We start from the raw sequence: 23,866 nt of genomic DNA, 5'->3' as shown, positions 1-23,866 counted from the left end.
CCTCATGCGGAACCCATTGCATACCCCTAGTCATTTTTGTTGCCCTTTTCTGAACCTTTTCCAATTCCAATATATATATTTTTGAGATGGGGCGACCATATCTGCATGCAGTATTCAGGATGTAGACTTACCAGGGATTTATATAGAGGCAATATGATAATATCTATCCCTTTCTTAATGATTCCCAGCATTCTGTTCACTTTTTTGACTGCCACTGCACCTTGAGTGGATGTTTTCAGAGAACTATGCACAATGACTAATATCTCTTTCTTGAGTGGTAACGGCTAATTTAGACCCCCATCATTTTATATGTATAGTTGGGATTATGTTTTCCAATGTGCATTACTTTGCATTTATCAACATTGTACTGCATCTGCCATTTTGTTACCCAGCCACCCAGTTTTGTGAGATCCCCTTGTAGCTCTGTGCATTCTGCTTGGGATTTTACTATCTTGAGTAGTTTTCTAACATCTGCAAATTTTGCCACTTCACTGTTTACCCCTTTTTCAAGATAATGTGTGAATATATTGAATAGGACTGGTCCCAGTTCAGACCCCTGGGGGACACCACTATTTACCGCTCTCCATTCTGAAAACTGACCATTTATTCTTACCCTTTGTTTCCTATCCTTTAACCAGTTACCAATTCATGAGAGGATCTTCCCTCTCATCCCATGACAGCTTACTTTGCTTAAGAGCCTTTGATGAGGGACCTTGTCAAAGACTTTCTGAAAAGCTAAGTACACAATATCCACTGGATCCCCCGGTCCACATGCTTGTTGAACCTCTCAAAGAATTCTCGTAGATTGGTGAGGCATGATTTCCCATTACAAAAACCATGTTGACTCTACTTCAACAAATTATTTTCATCTATGTGTCTGACCATTTTGTTCTTTACTACAGTTTCAACCAGATTGCCCGGTACTGAGGTCAGGCTTACTGGCCTGTAATTGCCACAATCACCTCTGGTGCCCTTTTTAAAAATTGGCGTCACATAGCTATCCTCCAGTCATTTGGTACAGAAGCGGATTTAAATGATAGGTTACAAACTACAGTTAGTAGTTCTGCCATTTCACATATGAGTTCCTTCAGAACTCTTGGGTGAATACCATCTGGTCCTGGTGACTTATTACTGTTTAAGTTTATCAATTTGTTCCAAAACCTCCTCTAATGACACCTCAATTTTGGACAGTTCCTCAGATTTGTCACCTAAAAAGAATGGCTCAGGTTTGGGAATCTCCCTCACATCCTCAGCTGTGAAGACCGATGCAAAGAATTCATTTAGTTTCTCCGCAATGGCCTTATCGTCCTTGAGTGCTCCTTTAGCATCTCGATCGTCCAGTGGCCCCATTGGTTGTTTAGCAGGCTTCCTGTTTCTGATGTACTTAAAAATATTTGCTATTACTTTTTGAGTCTTTGGCTAGCTGTTCTTCAAATTCTTTTTTGGCCTTATTATATTTTAACATTTCATTTGCAAGAGTTTATGCTCCTTTGTATTTTCCTCACTAGGATTTAACTTCACTTTTTAAAGGATACTTTTTGTCTCTCACTGCTTCTTTTACTTTGTTGTCAAGTTCATTATCATGAACTTTTGTTCAAAATGCTAAACGCATACAAACATTTGACAGAATTCAGTTAACGTATGCCGTTTGTAAATCTTCTCAAACATCTCTGCACTTGCCAAATTCAGGTGGAAGTAAATACAATGAAAGAAGGGTTGTCCCTATTTGAAACAAGAAAGTACTCCAGTTGGTCCCTTTTAATGGCACAGTGATCTTATGTCCAAACTCGATCTTCTGAAGATTTCTAGCTGGAGTTCAATCCAGACCTCATATGGAAAAAGACTGCAGAATTTCACTATCAGTCACAACACCAAATCGCTATATAGATCAAGTACTATCTGTTTTCCCCCTGAGCTTTAAGGGGAAGTGCTAAGACAGAAGCATGACCTTTTAACAAAGTTATCTGCATAACAACTCACAAGAAATCTTCTAAAGTCAGCATGGGTTAAGATGCAGACTGATTGTGTGTGATTCAGTTGAAGTCATGGAGAAATTGGTTTTTTTTGGGGGGGGGGGAGGAGAAAGGAGGGCAATCATTTGTCTAGACTGGTGGATTAGTCTGTTGGACTGAATATGTTTTGTTCTAGTGGGATTGCAGTGACTCTATGGGCAGCTAATACAATTGTACCTCTCAAAAATAAATCAGTGCTCATTTGTTAGTGAGCTTGTAATTTAAATTCTTTAAATTGGGAGCTTGTTCAGAAGAATGGATACCAAGTGAATTAATAAATTACATAAGTACTGCAGCAACAATTAGCTGTTTGGATTTCCCTGATTTCTCGACTCTGCCCTTGTTACACAACTCTTATAAACATAAGTCAAATATTTTCATTTGGTGCGGTTTCAATGGAATATGTTTCAAAGGTATCGCACTGGAGTTTGAAAAACAGTATGTTTGCACTTGCTATGGCTACACCCAATAACTATATATTTATTTGTAATAATAAACATAACTGCATACAGACAACAAAATATGCTTACCTAACCACATTCAGTTATCCACCCAGCTCTAGGTTTAATACAATTGACGACTGAATACATGTCAGTATTAATAATTAGTATTAATAAAATAATAATTAGTATTAATAAAAACAAAGATCACAAAAACCAAGTCCTTATTTCAGGGCACTGTATGGAGCACAATTCTCCATCTAGGACTCTCAAACTCATCACATGTTCTTGTCCTGACCCCAGTCCCACAATCCTTTGTGGCCACATCCCACAATCTGTTGGCAGTCAAAGCAAGAAACCACGGCTGTTGTGATGCTGGGAACTGATGAGGTGTAGGGTGATGCTGGGGGTGGGGTGGGGGAGTGTTTACGAGATTTCTGGAAGGGTTAGATTCTCCTCAGGGGGAGCTGTTGGCTGTTTTCCCACCCAGTGTGGGTGCTAGATGGCTTGGGTGGTTGATGTTTACTGGTGGCATGGTTGGGAGGTTAGGTGGTGCTAGGGGAGTAGGTAGAGCTTACATAAAGCCTCCTATGAAGAGATGTCAATGGCTCTTTTAAAAAAAGAATCCAGTTGATCACAAGCGTAGAGACACAATTAAGGTTACAAGATAAAGTGCCAAATTAAAAGAAATAACTTCCAATTCTATAGGGCACCTTTCCACATGCAGTTAATTTTGGCCATACATTTACTGCAGGAATAAATGACCGTATTTAGATCACAATTTGACTGTACCCTGAAAACAGGTAGTTAGATGGCCAAAAGCCATCTGCATGGATGAGAAATAGGCAAAGTGAAAGCATCACAGGAGGTGGTCAGACACTGCTGCACAAGTCTGGAGAGGCAGTCTAAGAAGATGGAGTGGTCCACCTTGACTTCAGTACTGCTTTCAACAAAGAAAGAGAAGGGTGACAGTTTTCATCAGATAAACTCAGAGGTTGCTGATTCTATGGATGAGAGTATTTTCCATGCTATGACAAGAATGAAATCCATACTGAAAATGAAAAGGATATTTTTGTGCAAGAGAGAAGGAAAATCTACTTTCTCACACATTGTCAAGACCACATACAGTACAGCACATATTCAAACACAACATAAAACAGAACATGAAACATGGAGGGGAATAGGCCATTTACAATAAAGTAATTGTAATCAGTGGATCAGCGATGCAAAATGTGATCCAAGTTATTTTACAGAAGATAATGCAGCAGACTAATCTCCACAGGCAAAGTTCATGTTTGTGTGGGTTACTTATTCTCTTACTATTTACTAAGTAAACAATCAGAATCAGCAGCTTTGAAGTCATACAGCACTTGATAAGCAGCCTAATTTGAGGGGATTGGGTATAAAAATCCCAAATCCCATCAGTTTCTAATTGCTGACACTGAGACTCTGAGACTGCAGGCAGAATGGCCTTTCGTTCTTTGCTCCTTGTTTTCTTAGCTGGACTGGTGGTTTTCTCTGAAGCCGCACCACCGGTAAGTGTTTTGGTATTGAGGTGGCCTTTCATGTGAGATCGATGTAACCTACCTCATTTTTTCTTTTTTAAAATGAGGAGAATTGGAATAAGTTAAAGATAAATCAACCTATTTTATTACATTTATTTTAATTGTATATTGTGCGTTGACCCTGCACTCTCCTACCGCTTTTCTTATTTCTACAAAAAAAGTGCGTCCCCCTTTGCTGTAGTTATTTATCTTGATGAAAGCAGTAGATAGGCTGTAATAGGAGGTAGCACCTGCTATCAGGATAATTTCAACAGCCACTAAAAAGGACCTTCTCTCCCAAATATGGTTTCAGCCTTGGGAGGCTGTGGAGAAGCAACTCCTCCCCTCACAAGACATCAAAGCCATCATCAGCTGATCATCAGCTCAACGGGCAGTACTGGTTGGGTGGACATATGACATGAGAATTCACCTCCCAGCAGGCCTGCCAACTGCTGCCTACTGACTCACCGGCTAATTCCTTCTGTAATGGCTCTTGCTCCAACCTCAGGAGAGAAGGGAAATGAAGTGGTGCTTTGTCTCTTCTCTACCCACTCTTCCTTTATTGCTCCAGGTCTCCCCATCACCATTCTGTAGTTGGAGTGGATTGCCATATCTCCTGCTCGGAAAGAGGCCTGGGACCAAGTCTAGGGCCCTGTTTCCCCTCTTCTCACTTCTGGTGGCACTCATGTGGCTCTGAAAAATGTTGGAGATCCACACACTGTGTAGCCTGTTGATCTCCCCCAGCAGCATTGCCCTTGAACTCCCACTCTGCTCCACAGGGCCACTTCTGATGTTTGGGGAAGCTAGTGCATATGTTTTTAATTATCCTGTCCTCCACACCCTGACAAAGCTTCTGAGGTGGTGGCTAAGAAACTCCTTTATCCATAGAAGTTGACAACTCCTGCTACAATCTGCCCCACTGATGACATCAGAAACCTCAGCAGGCAGGAGGCTCTTCATCCTAGAAATCGGTGGGGAAGAGTGGGAAAGGAGTGAGAAAGTCAATCAGGGCCACCGAGTTTATTCCGGTTTGTTAGTTTCATAGATGAGTTTTTCTCAGGCTATGTGGCAGGATCTCCAAAGGTGAGGTAGATTGTCATAGGTCCCCAGAAGGGATTACAGGTGAGGGAAGGGGTCACACAGTTTATGTTATTACAATTTTTGAATAAGAACCTTTCTCTGAATAAAAAAAAAAAAATCAGAAACTGAAACCTGATTTTTGAAACCAATAATGGTTAAGCAGACTCGGTAGTTATCACTAACCAGCAGCTACCATAGAATTCTAAGGGTTTTTTTTTTTTACTTAAGGGGTTATGAGACGAGCATGGTCTTGTTTTATCCTCATTCCCTTTGGGGTTGCTGGCTTCTCAGGGAGGAAGCAGTCACTGATCTAACGAGCACATGGAATATAATTGTTGTAGGCTTTGTGCAGGGGAAGCTACTTATACCTTATACCTGTGCACACTTGCCCAAGGGCTGACCACAGTCTGGCCCATAATGGGGTTATGATAGCGAGACAGAGCACATGTGCACGGCTTGCCAAGCTGACAGTTGAACGAAGGGAGGAATGGGATAATGTGACCACCGGGAAGCCTCTCCTGACCAAGAGAGCTCTCCTCCAGCCCCCACACTAAAACAAGGAGATCAGATTGCTGGATTCCAAACCATCACCATTCCCCGTTTCCAGGATTAAACTTTTATTCGGTCATCTGTGGCTTGGTTGTGCCAGTTAGCAATAACTCTGCACTGGATGCTAATCAGAACTGCATCACCCCAGAGAGATTGCTGAGAGGCATTCCATCTCTGAGGACAGGTTCGCAGTGCACATGAGGCGTGCACCCCTTTGTAGGGTACAGCATATGCTCTCTCCCTGTGATCCTGCAGGCAAAATTTTCGTATTATACAGTAAACTTATGTACCTGGTATATGAAAATATGTGATATCTTCTAATTCTAAAAAATGAAATTTCTAAGGGGCGTGCTTTATCATGGCCCATCACTCCTATATAATCTCTCTTTTCCCTACATGCAGGGCTCTCATGATTCCAAGCACCCTCTTATTGTGAAAATTCTAGATTCAGTCAGAGGAAGTCCAGCTTCCAGTGTACCTATTAAATTATATAAAAAGGCTGATGATGGGACCTGGCAGCTCTTAAGTTCAGGGTAAGTCATATAATACAATAAGAAGGGGGTGAGGGAGGCATTGAAAGAGGCCAAATATTAGAAAACATTTTACATGCATTCATCTTAAAAATATATGTATAATGTCATTAGTTACAATCTGAGAAGTAATAAGGTAATTTATGCCTACACCAAATATTTACTCTGTGTGGGAGTCTCTTCTTCTAAGTAAATTATAGCTGCAAAGCTAGCACACTGGCTCCTGAATGGTTTGAAAAAATTGTAAACATAAGGGAGGTAACTCACAGGCAGCATGAAATGTGGTATAGAAAACTATTCTTCCATCAATTGCTGTTTGACTCTTCCCTCTTCATGACACATCACTTTATGGCTATAAGAAGCACGTCAATTCTTAGCATGAAGTCCACCTCTGCTTTAGCAGAGAATGAAAGCCCACCAATTTCTACATAAGATAATACAGTATAGTCAGAAGAGACTTCTAATCTGTTTGAAGTTGAAAACTCTAGTTAAGAATTCTGCCTGCACTGGAGCATAAATATATTGTTTCAAGATATCGGTAGTATAGCAACTTCCAGGAGAAAGTCTAGGGAAACCATTATCCTCTGTCAAGTAGTCTACAATAGTCTGGATCATTTCAGAAAGTGGATAGTGAAAGTCGTCACACTGCAGGAATCCACCACTAATGGGATCTCAGCCTCAGACCAGTAAAGAGCCTAGAACACAAACGTATGCAAGTTCTCCAACGTTGCTACACAAAGGAATTCTTATAGTGGTGGTGCTCCAAGTATTAGAACAAAGGTGCCAATACATTGTTTAAAGAGTTAGTCTCTGACCAACCTAATGGCCCAGGGCTGCATAGGATCACATCAAGTAGGGGTAAGGGAATGGAAAATCCAGCCCTATGATTTCCCATTTAAACCAAAATGTGCCATCATACCCAAAGAAGGAAGCAAGAGCACGTGGTAAACAGCTGAAAGCATATGCTGCCACTTGAGGTATGTATACTTATTCCTAAAAAACATATTGACTATACTAGTAGTATACACAATACAGTGCACTGAGATGTGTGGGCAGGTGTGTGTGCAAACATTGTGTGGGTGTATGTGCGGGGGGGGGGAGAGTTGGATGCTCTAGGATCAGTTTCTGAGGGTATTTAAAAAAACCTGAGATCTGATGCAAAGAACATGCAGTGGTATTTTTATTCCATCTATTTGGCAGAGATGGTAATGCAGAGCCCAGTAAGTAGTTGAACTTCATTAGAGACAGAGAAATTACTTCCACGCTCACTTCAGTGTGGTAGTGGAATTTTAACAAGGGATTCTCAGAAGCCCACTTGAGCCCATCACTGTACTTTTAGCTAAAAGAGTTATCAGGGTATAGTTGAGAAAGTCTGTAAAGTAAATGGGGAGTTGCTTGAAAGTGATCAGTGTAGGAGGATAAAATGTTTGTCTACTTTTTCTATCAATCAGGAAAAATTCTAAGAACGGGCTTGAAAGCATATGGCATCTGTGATTTAACAGGTTCCTAGATGGTTTATCATTAAGTGCTGAATTTCCTTGTCTTATACTAAAACAAATGAGGGACTTGAATGTGTCAGTTGATGTACTGATTAGCATTTACCTTTTATTGAAATGAAGAAATTTAGAGACTGAGTCTCACCATTCAGAACTTTAAACAATGGATGGAGATGAGTGAAACACGAATATAAAATACGAGTGTCATACTATCCACCAATATCGGATCACTAATTCCCACATTATAGGACTGATTAAGTGGAAATAGAGTGTTTTTAAGAGGAGCTACGTTAAGCCAGGAGACAAAATTCAATACAGACTCCACATCAGCTAGCACTTAAAGCTCTGCAGTTTCTAGACAATACTAATGTCCTGATAGGTTTGTTTAAATTAGTCTATCTGCTTGTGAAGGTCAGACAACTCAATGGACTAAAAAGATTTCACAAGACTATACTCTTGGTCAAACCTATGGCAACCTCAGTGTAATTCAAATAATTCTTGTAAATAAACCAGAACAAAGTACTCTCCTAAAAAGACAAAATTAGGAACAACCTTATGTGAAGTATTAATAAATAATAGGGTAAATAACCACTAGTTTAAATGGGTTTATTAAAACATCATGGGAGTTATGCACTCTTAGGCCACCGGTGAGTTTTTCTTGTGTGCCCCCTGCTGGCTCTGAAGTAACATTTAAACAACTCTGGACTCAGCCTGACAGCCTTATCAGAAGGCAGCAAACACCCATGCCAGGTTTCTTTTGCCTTACCTCCAATCTTTGCGGCAGTAACAATAAAGAAGCTTCTACAGCCCAGACATACTTTGTGGTATGCATGGGAGATCTAGATGCAAGGACAGACTTTGTGAGGCCTCCACAGTACAGAAAGGAACAAGTTATTTCAGATGACCAGTCAGCATTTTCCCAGATGTCTGGCTACAGAATGTCATTGTAGTTCAATGCTACATATTGGTTCTTTCTTTCAGACATCTGAACACGAAAATAAATATATACTATCTTGCTCTCATGCAGAAAAACCAATGAATATGGCGAGATCCATGAGCTTACAACCGAGAAACAATTTGTAACAGGGTTATACAAGATTGAGTTTGACACAGTCACTTACTGGAAGGGACTTGGCCTTAACCCATTCCATGAACATGCTGATGTGAGTATTCATTATACTTCTATTTCACATTTAAAAGAGGACCTATAATTGCAAAGAAGGCGGCTGTGTTAACTGTAGAGGGTTTAATTAATAACTGTGTCCATTTACTGCTCTCCAGTTTCAAAGACTTTGCCAAAGACTTAACACCTTCCGGTTCACTGAGCAGTTCAAATTTGCAAACTCAGAGCTCCACAGGAATTTCCACACACCAAATACCCCAGAACTAGCCTCCCATTTGCTCTCAGCAGGCTCCTAGACTTGTTTCTCATCTAGGGACTTCCCCCCACCCCTCACTTCTGCAGCTACCCAGTGGTCTTCCTAGGTCTTTGGGGCATTTGTGGGGGAAGAACAACAGGGCTATTTCTCCCTCAGTCTAGTGAGGAAGAGGAAGGTTCCATATTTTCCTTGGCCCATCACTAATGCTTTTGTTAGTGATGTTTGCCACACAGTGGTACTAGTACAGCAGCTTCATATGCAATTGATTTTATTTAGATTTTTAAAGAAAAGTTGATTCAATGCTCTACCTGCATGCAACACAGTTATTTAAAGTCTATAGACATTATAAAATGGTTTAATATCAACAATATTCCAAGCTAAGTCCTTTTTCAGTTCATTCTCCCCCACCCCACTCACAACCAAGAAATCTTGAAGAAATTCATCAGTTTTGGAAACTGCTCTGAAAATCTCCAGCCTCAAGCTCTGTTGCTTCAAGGTTTGGAGAAGAGGATGTTAAGTTCCAGAATGGAGGCCCCTCCACTGAAAACACTTTGCCAGCAGCCAACAGACAAACAGCTTGGAGCTATCAGTTTGACCATCCCAAATTATTTCTACTGCTGGGTACAATATGAAGAGGGAAACAATCCCTTAGCTCAGGAGTAGCCAACCTGAACCTGAGAAGGAGGCAGAATTTACCAGTGTACATTGCCAAAGAGCCACAGTAATAGGTCAGCAGCCCCCCACCCCATATCAGCTCCCTTAATTGTTCATTTTCCCACTCCTAAATGCTCAGGTGGTTTACATACTGCACATAGCAGAAAGATGACAAACTTTTTTTTAAATAAAGAACAGGAGGACTTGTGGCACCTCAGAGACTAACAAATTTATTAGAGCATAAGCTTTCATGGGCTACAGCCCACTTCATCGGATGCATAGAATGGAACATATATTAAGAATATTATATATATATACACACACACATACACACACACACACAGAAGGTGGAATTTGCCATACAAACTGTAAGAGGCTAATTCATTAAGATGAGCTATCAGCAGCAGAAGAAAAAAAACTTTTGTAGTGATAATCAAGATGGCCCATTTAGACACTACTGACCACAATACTTACCTACATGCCTCCAGCTTCCATCCAGGACACACCACACGATCCATTGTCTACAGCCAAGCTCTAAGATACAACCGCATTTGCTCCAATCCCTCAGACAGAGACAAACACCTACAAGATCTCTATCAAGCATTCTTAAAAATACAGTACCCACCTGCTGAAGTGAAAAAACAGATTGACAGAGCCAGAAGAGTACCCAGAAGTCACCTACTACAGGACAGGCCCAACAAAGAAAATAACAGAACGCCACTAGCTGTCACTTTCAGCCCCCAACTAAAAACTTTCCAGCGCATCAACAAAGATTTACAACCTATCCTGAAAAATGATCCCTCACTCACAGATCTTGGGAGACAGACCAGTCCTCGCTTAGACAGCCCCCCAACCTGAAGCAAATACTCACCAGCAACCACACACACCACACAACAAAAACACTAACCCAGGAACCTATCCTTGCAAAGCCCGATGCCAACTCTGTCCACATATTTATTCAAGTGACACCATCATAGGACCTAATCACATTAGCCACGCCATCAGGGGCTCGTTCACCTGCACATCTACCAATGTGATATATGCCATCATGTGCCAGCAATGCCCCTCTGCCATGTACATTGGCCAAACTGGACAGTCTCTATGCAAAACAATAAATGGACACAAATCTGACATCAGGAATCATAACGTTCAAAAACCGGTAGGAGAACACTTCAACCTCTCTGGCCACTCAGTAAAAGATTTAAGGGTGGCAATTTTGCAACAGAAAAGCTTCAAAAACAGACTCCAACAAGAAACTGCTCAGCTTGAATTAATATGCAAACTAGATACCATTAACTTGGGTTTGAATAGAGACTGGGAGTGGCTGGGTCATTACACATATTGAATCTATTTCCCTACGTTAAGTATCCTCACACCTTCTTGTCAACTGTCTAAATGGGCCATCTTATCACTACAAAAGTTTTTTTCCTCCTGCTGATAATAGCTCATCTTAATTAATTAGCCTCTTACAGTTTCTATGGCAACTTCCAGTGTGTGTGTGTGTTCCATTCTATGCATCCGATGAAGTGAGCTGTAGCTCATGAAAGCTTATGCTCAAATAAATTTGTTCGTCTCTAAGGTGCCACAAGTCCTCCGTTTCTTTTTCCCCTAACAGTGTTATACATTGAATGGAACACAACACAAAAGAACCATCAACACAGACATGTAATGGTCATCTATTACCCTGTAATGGGCTTATCTTTCCGCTGTTGGTGCTTCATTTTCCCCTCTTCAGCTAGTGGTCTGCAGTCTCCCTGGTGGATGGAGTAATCTGAGGTTTAACCATCCCGCCAAATCTCAGTAAAAATTCTCTCATTTTCAAGTAACAAAGCAGTCTCCCAGCTCTCTCCAGGCTTGGTAATCTTCAACTGCCCTCCATTGTCTCAATAACCCTTTTTTTTTGACAACACAAGGATACACACTTACAGTAGTGGTGTGGACAATTCCTGTGCCCTAACCCTTACCCTTACCAAGGACATGAGGCTGTGTGAGGGGAAAGAGGTTGCTTCCATTTTCTGTTGAACCTCCTTCTGAAGCGTCCCTAAATAAGTACAAGTGTCAACTCTGGCCACACTCCCACACCTCCACTGCATTGCTCCAGGCCTCTTCTTTTGCCAGTTTACCCCTCTCCAGGGTTTCTTTCTTTCCACAAATCTTTACTCACTAGCATAGTTTCTCTGACTAATCCTTCTCCAGGATTCCTCTCCCTCCTAAAGACATGCATCCATACACCCTTCCCCACCATATCTCACTGAGCCCAGATTTCATATGATATAGTTCTATAATCACCTTTTTTCAATTACACGGTTAGCCCCAATAACAGAAGGGCCATCATGCTGTGTTACAAAACCTTAGAGTCTGCTGAGAGCAAAGAGCACAAACATCAGTCCCTCATAGGGTTCACAAATGGTCAACAATACCTCATGATCAAAAAGCACATCAAACGTTGTCTCTGTACTGTAACACTGATTTATAAGGTCTTGTACATATTTTACTAGCTTTATATAATTCACAAAATGTAAAAACAGTGACAGAAAATTGTCATCAAAACATTAGACAATATGTATGCTTCCAAAATTTAAACTTGACGTTAAATCTACACAATAGTTTTGAGGCACAGCTTGTTATTTGGGAACTGGGAAGTAATAAAGAGGACTGGTCACAGACAGAGCCATCTGGATCACTTGGTAAGTTGGATGCAAACACACTATGTTTTAATTCAGCCAGATTTAACAAACAAAGAATACAAGCCATAATTACAGGATGGGGCACTCTGCCTTGGGAAACTGATCTAAAAAGGGCTGGAGGGGCATGATGGAGAATTAGCTGAACATAAGCTCCCAGTGCAATACTGAGGCCAAAAGGGCTAATGAGATCCTTAGATGTATAAACAAGGGAACCTTGAGGAGCAGAGAGGGTATATTACCTCTATACTTGGCACTGGTGCAATGCTACGGAAATACTGTGCCACACTTCAAGAAGGATATTGGTAAGTTAAAAAGGATTCACGGAAGAGCCGTGATTAAAGAATTGTAAAATGTATCTTATAGTGATAGACGTATGAATCTCAATCTATTTAGCCTATCAAAGACATGATTAAGGGGTGAGTCGATCACAGTCCACAAATACCTACGGGGTGGGGGGAGGGGAAATAGAGGGCTCTTCAAATTCAGCAGATAAAGTTATCACAAGATCCAATGACTGGAAGTTGAAGCTACACAAATTTAGACAAGAAATAAGGAGCAAGTTTTTAAACAGTGAGGGTAAGTTGTTCCAAGGGTTAGTTACGAAGGGTTGTGGTGGATTCTCCATCACTGGAGAGATTTAAATTAAGATTGGACTTTTTTCTAACAAATTTGCCCTAGTTCAAGCTGGAATTAATGTGGGTAAATTCTACGGCTTGTGATATGCAAGTGGTCAGATACGATGATCACAATGGTCCCTTCTGGCTTTAAAAATGTACAACTATGTTTCAAGCTCTCAAGTGTTTTTTTTCTCTCTCTTCTCTAGGTGGTATTCAAGGCTAATGATTCTGGTTATCGTCATTATACTATTGCTGCTCTCCTCAGTCCCTTTTCTTACTCAACTACAGCTGTAGTTAGTGAACCAAAGGAATTCGGAACTACACATTAGCAATGCAAATTGTCCTGCATTGGTCAATTTAAGATTTGTAGATTGATTCTGCTTTTTGGCTGCAATAATCAATACTTATTACTCACATAACATTTTTCATCTTCAAACACTAACTCAAAAGCAAACTGCTATGCAATGGATTTTTATTTTGTGAATGTATTAACTCTGGTAAAGTCAATAAATGTTTCTTCTTAAAAAGGTTTTCAATTACTCTTTCAAAAAAAAAAAAATTTCCGGTTCAGAAGGAACACTGACTCAGGGTTGTAAAAAATTATACTGAAACTCCATTTACTGAAAGTAAACTGAAATCTTCCATATGGCCGATAACCCATAGTCCTTATCACAAAGAACTGTGAGCAAAATAGCTCTGTAATGCAAGAAATTCTCAAACACAAAATTATGAAACAAGACACATTTACTGAATTATCTTCATTAGTACATTGTTTACTTTGGTCCAGACCCTACCAAAAGAGGCAATAACATGGAGCCCCTGCACAGTGTCCCACTGATTTCCCTGATGTCCCAGTTCTGCAGCTATGCCTACAAAAGACAAAATCAGCCTACAAATAATGACAAGGTTGTATGGCATTCACGGATGGCTAATATTTATATAATTAAACAGCAAATGCATATTGTAAATAAGAAAAACAGTATACAGGTATAAACAACGAGGAGTACTTGTGGCACCTTAGAGACTAAAATTTATTTGGGCATAAGCTTTTGTGGGCTCAAACCCACTTCATCAGATATCGTCCTTCTCCTCCTTTTGCATGTCATTTAGAACCCAAGTGCTAATGCAGAGATCATTACCTATGTTTGTACAGTACATATAAACTTGGCCACAGTTGTGATGGGGGCTCTAGCTACTACTGTAATATTAATAATTAAAAGAAATGAATGACAGATGAGCAGGGGGGAAACCACTGACACATGAGGACCTCTGTCTGCTCCCAGGTTTAATAATTCCAAGCTTGGGTGAACTCTCTTGATACTGGGATATTTTCCTGCTACTTACAGCTGTTTAGAATATTTCTAGGACAGATGTGCTGTTTTATGCTAAGAAGAAGAAACTTGTTAGTTAGAATCCAATCAATATAGTATCTTTGGAGAACCACACTTTATTTTTTTCCAAGTACTTTCAGATCTAAACACATGAAAAGTGTTATAAGAGCTAAAGTATTACTAAATTGTTGTATTTCACTCCAAACATTTCAGTGGGAGATCAAATCTGTTAATTAGCTGAGGTACAACATTTTTAGATTTTTGTAACAGTTTTAACAATGTATTGTAATACAATAGCACTTAGACACATCAGAAGTCAGGCTCAGGGCTGCATTATGCTGGGCAAAATTTAAAGAGTAGGTCCTGCCACAAATAATTCTCATCTATGCTGTCAATTTTAAAAAGTTAAATTATTTTTTAAAAATTTAACATGCTATGAAAACATGTTTCAATTTTATCTGTAAAAGGTTTCTACAGGATCAGTTCTTATCAAATAAGAAATTTCCTATCCCGTCAAGCTGTGAGGTCAATGTGGGAGTAATACTGTACCAGACACTTCAACTAATGCTTATTTTTTCTAAATAAAATACACTGAAGGAGCAAACTTCCACAGAATACAGTGCCTAGAAGGAAAAAAATTAGACAACCACACAGTCTTTAGAACATTATATTTCAAAAAAGACAATGATAAAAAAGTACAAACATTTTCATGAACAAAACAAAAATAAAAATATGATAGTACATAGGAAATTGCCAGCAATTGTTTCAGTGCAGTTTTCAATAAGCTTGCCTCAGATACCTCTAAAAATAAAATCTTAAGTACACTTCCTCTTGCTGATATGCAATGTATCCTTTTAAATTTTTATAATTGGCTTGTTTGTAATCCACTATAAGACTAATATATTATTTTAAACAGAAGAGTACAAAAATAGACCTGAAAGATCTAAGAATAAACATTTTGCATTCGTTTGTCAATATATTCTTGGTTTCAAGGAGAATATTAAATTTTATATTTTTCTCAATTTAAAATATGGCAGATGGGAAGGAAATTTAGATGAAAAATATCCGTTAGTGTACTGACTGGACTTGAGACACTGTTAGTATTTTTATAGCATTTCTACTTCTTAATTTGTAAAACCCCTTCAGAATCTTCAAAATATTTTTTCTATGTCGTGTCCTCTGTTGAGGAACAGTCAAATTTGCTGTCTGTCAGAACCAAAAAACCAGCATGATATTCTTTTCTGTTTTACTACAATTAAGCATATGTTATCAAAAGGAATGTGCATAGCTCTCAGCTCTGCACTTCACTTCTTTTGTTTGAAGGCACTGGTTATGTTAAAGTCTGCTACAGAACAGTACTGGGTTCAGACAGAGTGTACACACATTATTTTGGTGTAATATCAATAAGAAGATGGTAGCCTTTAAAACTTTCTGATACTAAAAAGGTACCTACCTGGCAAAAGTGGTTGGTAAACATCTTTCTTAATGTAAGCTGTATCAATTTGGGACATAAGAGGTTCGGGGCATGTTAAATTATATACAACTGTGACTATGTATTAAATCACAACATTTTCTCTCTCAGACAGTACATGATTAATCAACACTTTGCAAAGTTCCAGGACTTTGGCTGAAGCATATTCATGTGTATTTTTTAAATGCACCAGGAGATATTAAAAAACCCAAAACAAACATTAATTTCACTGGATGTCTTCCACATGCATAACTGAGAAATGGACACATCAATAAAAGCATACTGGGGAAACAAGGCACAAACCTAAACTACCAAAAGATGCATCATAAGCAAAGGTGCTAAAACTGATGGTACTGAATACCAGAAAACACTTCAAAATAAAGTCAGACATTTAAAAGTTATTCCTTTTAGCAATCCTGAAGAAATGTTTTCAGCTAATGTGACATATGGATATAACACCAAATTTACTTTGAGAATATAGCTGCTTATTTAGTATACTAGTTATGAGTTCACATCTACCCATCTGCCTCTCAAAATATTCAGTATGCTCAATTACAGAAATATATCAAGTAGTAATACAAAAACTCAAGCATGCTTGTTTTAAGGGTTTGTTTAGTTGATGTTAATCTTTTGTTATTTTTCCTGTACATTAAATAATTTCTATAGCATACTATATTGACTAGATTTAAAGATCATTCCAATACAATATGAAATATCTCGTACAGCCTGCTTTCAACTATCTCAATCAAATCAGTAATTACCACCTTTCTGCAAATTATTGGAATGTCTACAAGTGTACTCACAACTTTCATTAAAGAATGGCCAGGGGCACAACTTGCTCCTGGAATGGGCATAAAAGAAAAGGTGCGAACAGCAAACAAACTGAAACACCTGCATCCCACCATCTGCTGTGGTAAATCCAGGAGGCACACAAGGGGGCAGTGAGTTTAGATTGGTGTTTCTTGTCAGCACTCTTGCAGGAACACTATATAATAAATAATTTATCAGGGGACTGTTTTTTATTCTTCAGGGGAGCAGAAGAAAGTCTTCGGTTACTAAATCACTGAATGATTGTGACAGTCAACAAAATAATATCTTAGATCATCTTGGTCAACATTTAACTGATTTGCGTTACATTAACAGAGAAAATAAGTGGTTCAGACTACTTCCTCACATCATATTACCTATGGATGTATAAAAATATTAGGCAAAGATAGTGTTTCTGAATGGGATGCTATTAGATAGCATAACAATATAGGCAAAGCAAAAGGAAATTAAGATTTATGATGAATAAAAACAGAGAGGCTAGATATTCATGCATTTAATACCACAAAAATAGACAATTATCTGGGATCTATCCTGGTCAGTCCTGAGTACCCTCAATTTCACTGCAAGTCATGGAGTTGAGGGTGCTTAGCACTTTACAGGAAGTGCTCAGCACGTCACAGGATTAGACCCTTAATATCTATGCTGATTAATATATTATGGGAGAGATTTTCAAAAGCACTCAGCACTGGCTTAATTCTGGTCCCATTGATCCTACCATAATCAATAGAGCAGTTAGGCCAACACTGTGCTTTTAAAAATCCCACCCTATAAGGGTTAGGAATATATTTTGCTATCAATTCTTTAAAAAATTAACTTTTACATTTGTCTTCCAATGAAGACACATTTTTGGCTATTCTGATTCTTGAGGAATAAAAGTGCTGTTTACTAGGAATAAAAAAGAAGATAATACCAAACTACAATACACAGACTTGAACACACTGTTTTAGGCATAAAATCCCTGACATTGACACTAGTGGCACATGTGGAGACAAATAAAGTAAGAGTTCCTGTATATCATGATATCCAACAACCTTAAGATTCTTCTAAAATGTACATGCAATATGCATAAACTATGATTTAGATGGCAAGCAGGGAATCATAGGATTTTACTAGTAATAAGTAAAATTAAAAGCTTTCTTCCTAGCAAGCTTACATGTTAAATTAATTCTTCTATACAGATATGCAGCAGGCCTAAAGCTCAAAACTCGTATAACAGTTTACAGTCATAGCTGGCCATCCATTATTGATAGTTCCATCATTTCATACAGGTATAAACTTTGTTTAAACACAAATATTTACATTTGTTCTTTCATGCTACTGAACACAGAATGAAAGCAGTAATATAACTAAATACATACTGAAGCATAATTTACCATATTTAAAAAAAGCTATTTGAGCACATTAATTTACATCACATATTTACAAAATGCATTTTAAAAAGGAAACAAAAAGCATTCATTTAAATTATGGTTTTTAACTATAAAAATTGCCTGGGAGAAAAGGCCTCTCTCTTGGCTTCCAAACAAGCTACAGATCTGTTTTCTGCAGTATATATAGTGGAGTTGCTTAAGATAGAGAATATGGTGAAACAAGGCTTGAATATTTAGTAGTCCCATGCTGTAAACATTGAGTAGTAGCTGCTGGCATTTCTTTTCATAATAGAATGCATGGTAACATATGCAGTCATTTTTCTTCTCTTCCCAAATATCCTTCATCTAATAGTCAAAAAGACCCAATTTAAGGTCTTTTAATGTCTTTAATTTGTATTTTCCAGTGTTACAAGTTTGAACTCCAGGACTGTAGCTTGCCACTCCACTTCCATCAATAGTCTCTAACAGGAGCTAGCTCTGGTATGAGGTTTACAGTTATATTTTTATAAAATCTACTGACGAGTATTTTAGGAGCATATATTAAATTGTTCAACCCATCAACGTACTGACGCTCTCTGGAATACCTCAGGAGTTTATACCTGCAGGGTAAGGAGAGAAGGAACGAGGAAAAAGGTTTGTAAAGAAACATGTTAAATTGATATCAACTGTGTTATTGTAATTAACGACGGGTCATCATTTATTTTGAAACCCCTATTTTACAAAAAACACTCTGGGAGCACTTTGTTTATACTAATTACAAACATCAGCTTTAAATGCATGATTTTTTGCAGTTTTATAAATTAGATGGACATTCAAGTACTGTTCATATTCCTAGACAAACTACATTGAGATTAACTAAACAGCCAACATAGGATTGTGATTAATGCATATTAGCATTTGTGGTCCCAAATTAGGAATGTCTACATTGCAACTAGACACCCACAGCTTGCCCATGCCAGCCAACTTTGGTGGGGCTCAGGCTCTGGAGCTGTTTAATAGTGGTGTAGACTTTCCAGCTTGGGCTGCAGCCTGAGCTTTGGGACTCTCTCATCTTGCAGAGTTCTAGAGCCAAATCGTAGATGTCTAAACTGCGATTTAACAGCCCTGCAGCCTGAGCCCCGTAAGCCTGAATCAGCTGGCGTGATTCAGCCACAGGTTTTTAATTGCAGTGTAGACATACCCTCAGCTCCCCAGACAGTGCTGCCTCACTATGAAGCATGGCCAAGCCAGTAGTGCCACAGGGAGCCTTTTAAACACCGATGCTCTAACTAGCATACAGCCACCACATAACTTCAAAGGAGCAGTGACAGGAAGTGCCAACTAACCGACCAAAGACAACTCTTGATAGATGAGTTCAGTTTCTCTCATGACATTGACTCAATAAAATGAACACAATCATAACACGAAATTAGTTTTAGAAAGAGTGACTGCTTGGATTATTTAATGCCACAAGAGCCCCAACTAATAGTGACATGGGCTGTTTACTTAGATTTATGTATGGTCTATAATCATATATATTAATCATTATCCTAATTTAATTACAACCTAGTATCTTGAAGTGGTCCTTATGCACAAAATGTCAATGATTTTTAATAATATGAAATACTTGGAGCGTGCTATTTCATTGTTCAGATTATTAGGGATGATAAGAGTTGACAGTGTGCTAAATTTCTTAAATAACCCATTTTAAATTAATTTTAACTCACTATTCAACAGATGTATTTGTACATTCTCCTAAAAAATAATTCAGTACTGAGAGAAAGTATAGAAATGTTCGTAAGGATACACAGTATTTTTCATACATAAGAGGTGGGAAATCAATCACTGTTTTATGTGCAAAAACCTCAGCTCAACCTTAACTATGGAGCCATAATTAGTGTTTCCATAATAAATCATGGAAAGCTCTTTATGTATATACTCTCCAGAAGTTCAAAAACCACATCTCTTGTACTTCCACCTATACAAATACGTTCATGTTACTGATCACTGAGACACACTGTCAATTTAATCAGGCTTTTGCCAGCAATTTTTTAAGCTATTATAAGAAAGATATCAGACTGCGATAGCAAAAAGGTTAGGGGAGAATATTTTCTTTTCAGTTTACTTCCTTTGTTCACTGTACTTTGTGAAGTTAGCTTTGTTGTTTTCCTTACGTGGTCAATATCCCCTGTTGTGTGAGTACCACACATTAACAGTGGGTTGGTGGGGAAAAGGGGGGACAAAAACTAAAAACAAAACAAAACAAAAGCAGGAAAATGTTATTTTAAAACCACAGAAATAAGCAAGAGCTCACACAGTAGCTATCTCACCTGAATTTAGCCATTTTAAATAAACTAGATTTGAAGTTTATATGTCCCTTGAAAAATGGAATGTATCAAAATAAGTCCGGATAGCATCTTACAAAAGGCTCACAGAAGTTTATTAATAGTTCTGTGTGTGTGTGTGTGTGTGTGTGTGTGTGTGTGTGTGAGAATACGCTCCAGATAAAATCTTCTGTATTCCTTAGGTTTTAATGTTTGAACACACTGCCCTTTTTCTTACCGTCCTAAAAATTGGACTTCACCTCTGTGATGATGAGGAATGGACTTGTACTTCCCTAGGTCTCCCTCCGGTCTTGTTACATTGTATCCAGCATAATGAACCCTACAGTACAATAGTTAAAGATAAGTGTATGAACAAAAATGAATTTATAAAAAAAATTGTGACTTGCAGCAAAAGTGAAAAAAATTGCATTAGTGTTCAGATTTTAAGCCAACTCTTCCATTTGCTAACAACTTTTCCACTAAAAGATATGACCTTTGCTTTACTGTTTTTAATTTTTAATTTAAACAAACAGTGCAATATATACAGTGACAAATAGCAACCAGGCCCCCGTCCCAAGCAAAGTAAGAAATGACAGAGTGGGAGCATATGGAAATGATGAGGGCTATAAGAGTAGAAACATGGGATATACTTTTGTTACATAAGACTGTTCCTTTTAGAACTACATACAGGTGAGTCGCATCATACGCACATTTAACTTACGCAAATTCAACTATACGTGCTCAGCAAAAATAATAAAATAAAAACAACAAGATACCTGTAAACAGTCCGGGAAATTCCGCCCACCATTCCACTCAATGAGTGTATGCCCTGGAGTGAGCGTGAGATGGGAGATGCGAATCTGCTGTTCCCTGAGTCGGTCTCAGTTCCCATGTGCCTCTCATAGTGTGAGCATCTTGCCACGCTGAGTGTGATTCTAGTGTTTAAAGATACTGTGCGTATTTTTCATACAACATGGCCCCTAAACACAAGCCAACTACTTCATCTGGTGCTCAACCAAAGAAACAGTGATCTGTTCCAACGCTGAGGAAAAACTGGCTGTGTTGGACTTATTGAGAGACGGTATGTCGGTCTCCAATGTGGCGCATAAATAGGGCCGCAACGAATCTAGTATCCGTGCCATCAAGATTCGAGAGAGAGAAATTCGTCAAGCCGTGGCATCAAGTGCTCCACTAACTGTTAAGGTGACAAGCCAGGTGCATGATAAGACTTTAGTGAAGACTGAAAAGGCATTAAACTTATGGCTGAAAGACATGAACCGTAAACGTGTGCCTATCGATGGCAACAGGTTGCAAGAAAAGGCTCTTAGCCTCTATGTGCTGTTCAAACCTCCCACCGAAGAGGGACAGCGGTCTGATGAGAAGGAATTCAAAGCCAGCCAAGGTTGGCTTAACAGTTTTAGGAACCGCTTCAACCTCAAAACCATGCAGACTACTGAGGAAGCTGCATCTGCCAATGAAGAGGCAGCAAAAGCCTACCCCAAACAATAAAAGAAAATCATAGAAGAAAAGGGCTATCTTCCAGAACAAGTTTTTAATGCTGACGAGACTGGGCTCTTCTGGAAAAAAATGCCCAACCGCACTTACACTTCAAAATCAGAAAGAAAAGCCCAATTTGCTGAAGTGTTCCAAGCAGCGAAACACCTGACTGATTTAATTTCTGAATACGATCCCTCTATGGAACGAAGCCTCATAATCACACGTAGTATTACAGACTATCTGAGACTGTATCAAGAAATGTTTGAGCAGCTCAAGAGACAACAGCCACAGTTGCCGATCACCATGTTTTTCAAGGAAAAACTACCAGCAGCAGATGAGCCTATGCAATCAACTTCTCAAGCTGAACCAGAGCCAACCACTTCGTCTACGACTCGCTCTCCGTCACCCAAGCTCATCACCACCTCTGTCCCCTGGATCGACATCAAGCCCTGACAACCCCCTGTAATTACCCCCTGTAATTAAAAATACAGTACTGTAAAATTATATTTTGCATATGTACTCATTATATACTGTACATTACTGTATACATTATAAATATTACTGTACAGGTTGTATACACAACCATGTACAGTATACTGTACTTTATGGGCGATTTAATGGATTTTCAAGGGTAATTTTGACTATACGTGATTTTAGCCTTACGTGCTGACTTTAGAACCTAACCCCCGCGTAAGCTGCGACTCCACCGTACCTGTTAGTTTACATATAATTTAATCATAAAAATTAACAAATTAACAAAAATAACTTTTTACAAGTTTGTTTACTGTGAGCATTTAATGGAGTTTTTATATTGTCAATTTCACTGTTCTTTTGATGGTCAACTACAACTCTGTCATAGGATAGCATGACGTCACTCATACACTGCTCTTGGACATGGAAGCAACTTATGTGCAAGCTTTTCCCCAGACACCGTAAGAAGGTTTTTAGTAGCAACAGCAGCAGCAAAGCGGGGGGGGCGGGGGGGAAGCACATGCACAGAAAAAAAGGGGAGAGAAGCACAAATATGCTTGGTGTTATTCCTATTGTAACATTCATGCCTAATAGGGAGACATCTCTTTAAGAGACCTGGGAGGCAGGGATGGAAGGAAGGAATGGTGTCTGGGTCATTGTTGCTAGGCAGATGTACAATCAGCATTCATGTCCAGAACTTTCTGGAACTTGGTGTGATAGTTTTGGGCATACCTAATAGGCTTCCTGTAGGTGGACTAAAACTCCACTGAGTCAGGGCAAGTAGTCAAGGCAGCTGTGTGGTGGCTGGAAGAAGCTCAGCCATAGGAACAGAAAGCAAGCTGTTTTCCCCTAACTCTGAAGCATTTTGCAGCAGGTTGGTGATATTGTTAACTTTCCAACAGGGAAGCACCAGCAGTGTTAGTTATAGGAGAAATTTGGAAGGAAAACTTTATTTTTTTAATTGTATACCTTGAATGTTATTTTAGTCAAATTGTCTTCACTGGCATGGTTCACAAACTCTTTCCTCATTTAAATGTGTTGACAGGGAAAGAGTCATATATATTTTCCTATTGCAGTGCTTTTGACTCATGAGACTATATGGCGCATACAGTTGATGAACAAGGACTGTAACTGAGACTCAAGTGAACTCAGCCTAAGCTTTTGGACCTCTCAGGTACATCTCACTGTCTTTCTGTGGGGCTAACCTTTCAGATTTAATTTTTGTATATATATTTATGTATAACTATGAAGATAATGCATGTGGATTATGAAGTAATCTTGTCATTTAGTAGAAATTAAGATATTTCTTTATCATTATATTTTTTTATAAAGTTGATACTAAAGAATTAAGCTAATTTTTCCTCTTCTTTTTGGACTTGATTGTGTGGGGGAGAGGTTGACCCTGTGCAAACCTTGCCGAAAATCCTCAAGGAATGAATTCTGGGTCTCCATGTGCTTTTCTATAGGAGTTGTGTTGAAGCACTAGGAAAGGGGCAATACATTCTAGCCCACCCAAAGGTTACACTACTAGACCCACCCAAAAGAGCCTTTTAATCATCAACAAACCAAGCAGAAAACCCTTCATATATATTTCTTTAAAATTTCAG

At 38.9% G+C, this 23,866-nt stretch overlaps 2 protein-coding genes across 3 annotated transcripts in view; one reads left to right on the top strand and one right to left on the bottom strand.

Moving 5' to 3' along the window:
* The first annotated feature begins 3,793 nt into the window (after positions 1-3,793).
* On the top strand, positions 3,794-13,657 carry LOC141981435 (transthyretin-like). Its single transcript, XM_074943109.1, has 4 exons — positions 3,794-3,987; positions 6,028-6,158; positions 8,679-8,814; positions 13,195-13,657. Exons 1-4 carry the CDS (start codon positions 3,919-3,921, stop codon positions 13,315-13,317), a joined length of 459 nt encoding a protein of 152 aa, XP_074799210.1. The 5' UTR covers positions 3,794-3,918; the 3' UTR covers positions 13,318-13,657.
* A 1,423-nt stretch (positions 13,658-15,080) lies between these two features.
* The window catches only part of B4GALT6 (beta-1,4-galactosyltransferase 6), a 44,919-nt gene continuing 36,133 nt past the window's right edge, over positions 15,081-23,866 (bottom strand). For both annotated transcript variants that reach the window (XM_074944451.1, XM_074944452.1), the window contains exons 8-9: positions 20,530-20,631; positions 15,081-18,587 (exon numbers count right to left, since the gene is read on the bottom strand). In XM_074944451.1, the coding sequence (XP_074800552.1) occupies positions 18,440-18,587; positions 20,530-20,631 (250 nt within the window). In that variant the 3' untranslated portion in view covers positions 15,081-18,439. The remainder of the gene's footprint in view (positions 18,588-20,529; positions 20,632-23,866) is intronic.

The sequence above is a fragment of the Natator depressus genome, chromosome 2, assembly GCF_965152275.1.
Source record: "Natator depressus isolate rNatDep1 chromosome 2, rNatDep2.hap1, whole genome shotgun sequence".
NCBI lineage: Eukaryota > Metazoa > Chordata > Testudines > Cheloniidae > Natator > Natator depressus.
Note: the sequence above shows the minus strand (reverse complement) of the source record. Positions and strands in the feature narration are given on the sequence as shown.